The sequence below is a fragment of the Solanum stenotomum genome, chromosome 12 (assembly GCF_019186545.1).
Source record: "Solanum stenotomum isolate F172 chromosome 12, ASM1918654v1, whole genome shotgun sequence".
NCBI lineage: Eukaryota > Viridiplantae > Streptophyta > Magnoliopsida > Solanales > Solanaceae > Solanum > Solanum stenotomum.
Genome location: NC_064293.1, coordinates 2,281,160 through 2,283,117, shown reverse-complemented (window position 1 = coordinate 2,283,117; position 1,958 = coordinate 2,281,160). Strand labels below are relative to the sequence as shown.

The 1,958-nt window shown below is 41.5% G+C and overlaps 1 protein-coding gene across 1 annotated transcript; it reads left to right on the top strand.

Moving 5' to 3' along the window:
• Window positions 1-466: 466 nt before the first annotated feature.
• Window positions 467-1,506, top strand: LOC125846323 (uncharacterized). Its single transcript, XM_049525720.1, has 2 exons — window positions 467-1,063; window positions 1,318-1,506. The coding sequence occupies exons 1-2, from the start codon at window positions 467-469 to the stop codon at window positions 1,504-1,506; spliced, it is 786 nt and encodes a 261-aa protein (XP_049381677.1).
• Window positions 1,507-1,958: the final 452 nt, after the last annotated feature.

Genomic DNA, 1,958 nt, shown 5'->3' with positions numbered 1-1,958 from the left:
GAGGCTTTCATTCAGACATAGTTAGATTCAATTTTAGTTTGAGTTTGATGTTTCAGTTGTCATTAAATTCAGTTATATATATTCAGACTTAGAATGGGTCTTCCCATCATTTCACTTTATGATATGTTTCTAGCTTCCGCTTAGTATGACTATTATCTTGAAGATCTTTAAGTATGCTTATGATATGCCAACAGGGTTAGCTTAGGGTCACTCGTGATCCTAGGTCCCGTGTCCATGTCAAGGGAGTAGCCTCGGGGATTAAAAAACTTTGTATCAAAGCACTAGGTTCAAGAGTCCTAGGATGTTTGAAAAGCCGCACTAAGTAGAGTCCTTTTATGAGTGTGAAGTGTACCATATCTAATGAGAGGGGGGCTATGAAATGGTTTAGGAAAGCTTCACTTTCTTGCTATTCTTATCGTGCGTGGGTATGATCTACCTTTTAATTCATCATTATGCGTTATAGATCATGCCTCCTCATAGAGCTTATGTAAGGAATGTGAATGCCCACAATACTAACTCAGCTCCTCCAGTTCCAGACCAAGAGGTTTTGAATGCAATCCAACTTTTGACTCAGAGTGTGAATAACCAGAATAACCATCAGGTTCCAGTTCCTACAAATGTTAGTGGTGGATACGTGGCAGCCAGGGTTCGTGATTTTGTTATGATGAATCCGCCTGATTTTTTAGGGTTGCAAGTTGGTGGGGATCCGCAAAATTTCATAGATAAGGTCAATAAGATCTTTAGAGTGATGCAAGTTACTGGTAATGATAGGGTTGAGTGGGCATCTTACCAGCTTAAGGATGTGTCTCATATTTGGCTCACTCAGTGGAAGGAAAATAGGGGTACTGATGCATTTCCTATTACTTGGGAGTGTTTTAATGAAGCCTTTGTAGACAAGTTCTTCCCAAGAGAGTTAAGGGAGGCAAAATCTCAGGAGTTCATGAATTTGACGCAAGGTAGTATGTCAGTCCAACAGTACAGACTCAAGTCCACCCAACGCTCCAGGTATGCTCTTTACATGGTTGCTGATTCCAGGGCTCAAATGAACAAGTTTCTGTATGGGGTATCCGACTTAGTGAAAACGGAGTTTAGAAATACAATGTTGGTGGAAAATATGAACATCTCTAGGCTCAGGATTCATGCTCAGCAGGTTAAGGGAGATAAGCTTAGGAAATAGGCTAAGGAAAACAAAAGGCTAGGATAGGCAACTATGGGTATTCTCAACAGATATTGGGTGGAAATCGCTTGCAGTTTCAGTAGAAATCTTCAACCCCAATACCTTCATTAGCTAGTGCTCCGTCCGCTAGGTTTTGACAGGATCAGAAAGGTAGGGCATCAGGCTCTAAGTCTCTGGGGAGTGTTTCAGGAACCAGAATCTACCCAACTTGTCTTAAGTGTGGTAAAAACCATCCAGAAGAGTGTCTTGCAGGAAATGAAGAATGCTTTAGGTGTGGTCAGACTGGTCACAGATTGAGAGATTGTCCTTCTTCTAAACAGGATCAATGAGGTAATACTGCTAGAGCTCAGTCTATAACTTGAGCAGCACCAGCAAGTCACTCGACTCAGTAGGGTAACTCATTTGGTACAAGTGGCGGTCAAAACCAAAATAGGTTGTATGCTCTTTAAGCTCGCCAGGATCAGGAATATTCTCCTGTTGTGGTCACTGGTATGTTACGAGTCTTTAATATTTGATGTTTATGCTTTGTTAGATCCAGGGGCTACTCTTTCCTTCGTAGCTCCTTACATAGGAGTCAACTTCGGTGTTAGTCCAGAAACTTTTTCAAAACTCTTCTCAGTCTCTACCCCAGTTGGTGACCCAGTTATAACTAGACGGGTATACATAAATTGCCCTGTCACAGTCTCTCAGATAGTCACCTCAGCAGATTTTGTAGAGTTAGAAATTGTAGACTTTGCTATCATTCTAGGCATGGATTGGTTACATTCATGTTATGCCTCGG

What these genes read in the sequence shown, in the direction of transcription:
- LOC125846323 (XM_049525720.1), top strand. Translation starts at nt 467, where the DNA reads ATGCCTCCTCATAGAGCTTATGTAAGGAATGTGAATGCCCACAATACT. An exon ending in TGAACAAGTTTCTGTATGGG is followed by an intron (nt 1,064 to 1,317) that starts GTATCCGACTTA and finishes AGGTTTTGACAG; the next exon opens with GATCAGAAAGGTAGGGCATC.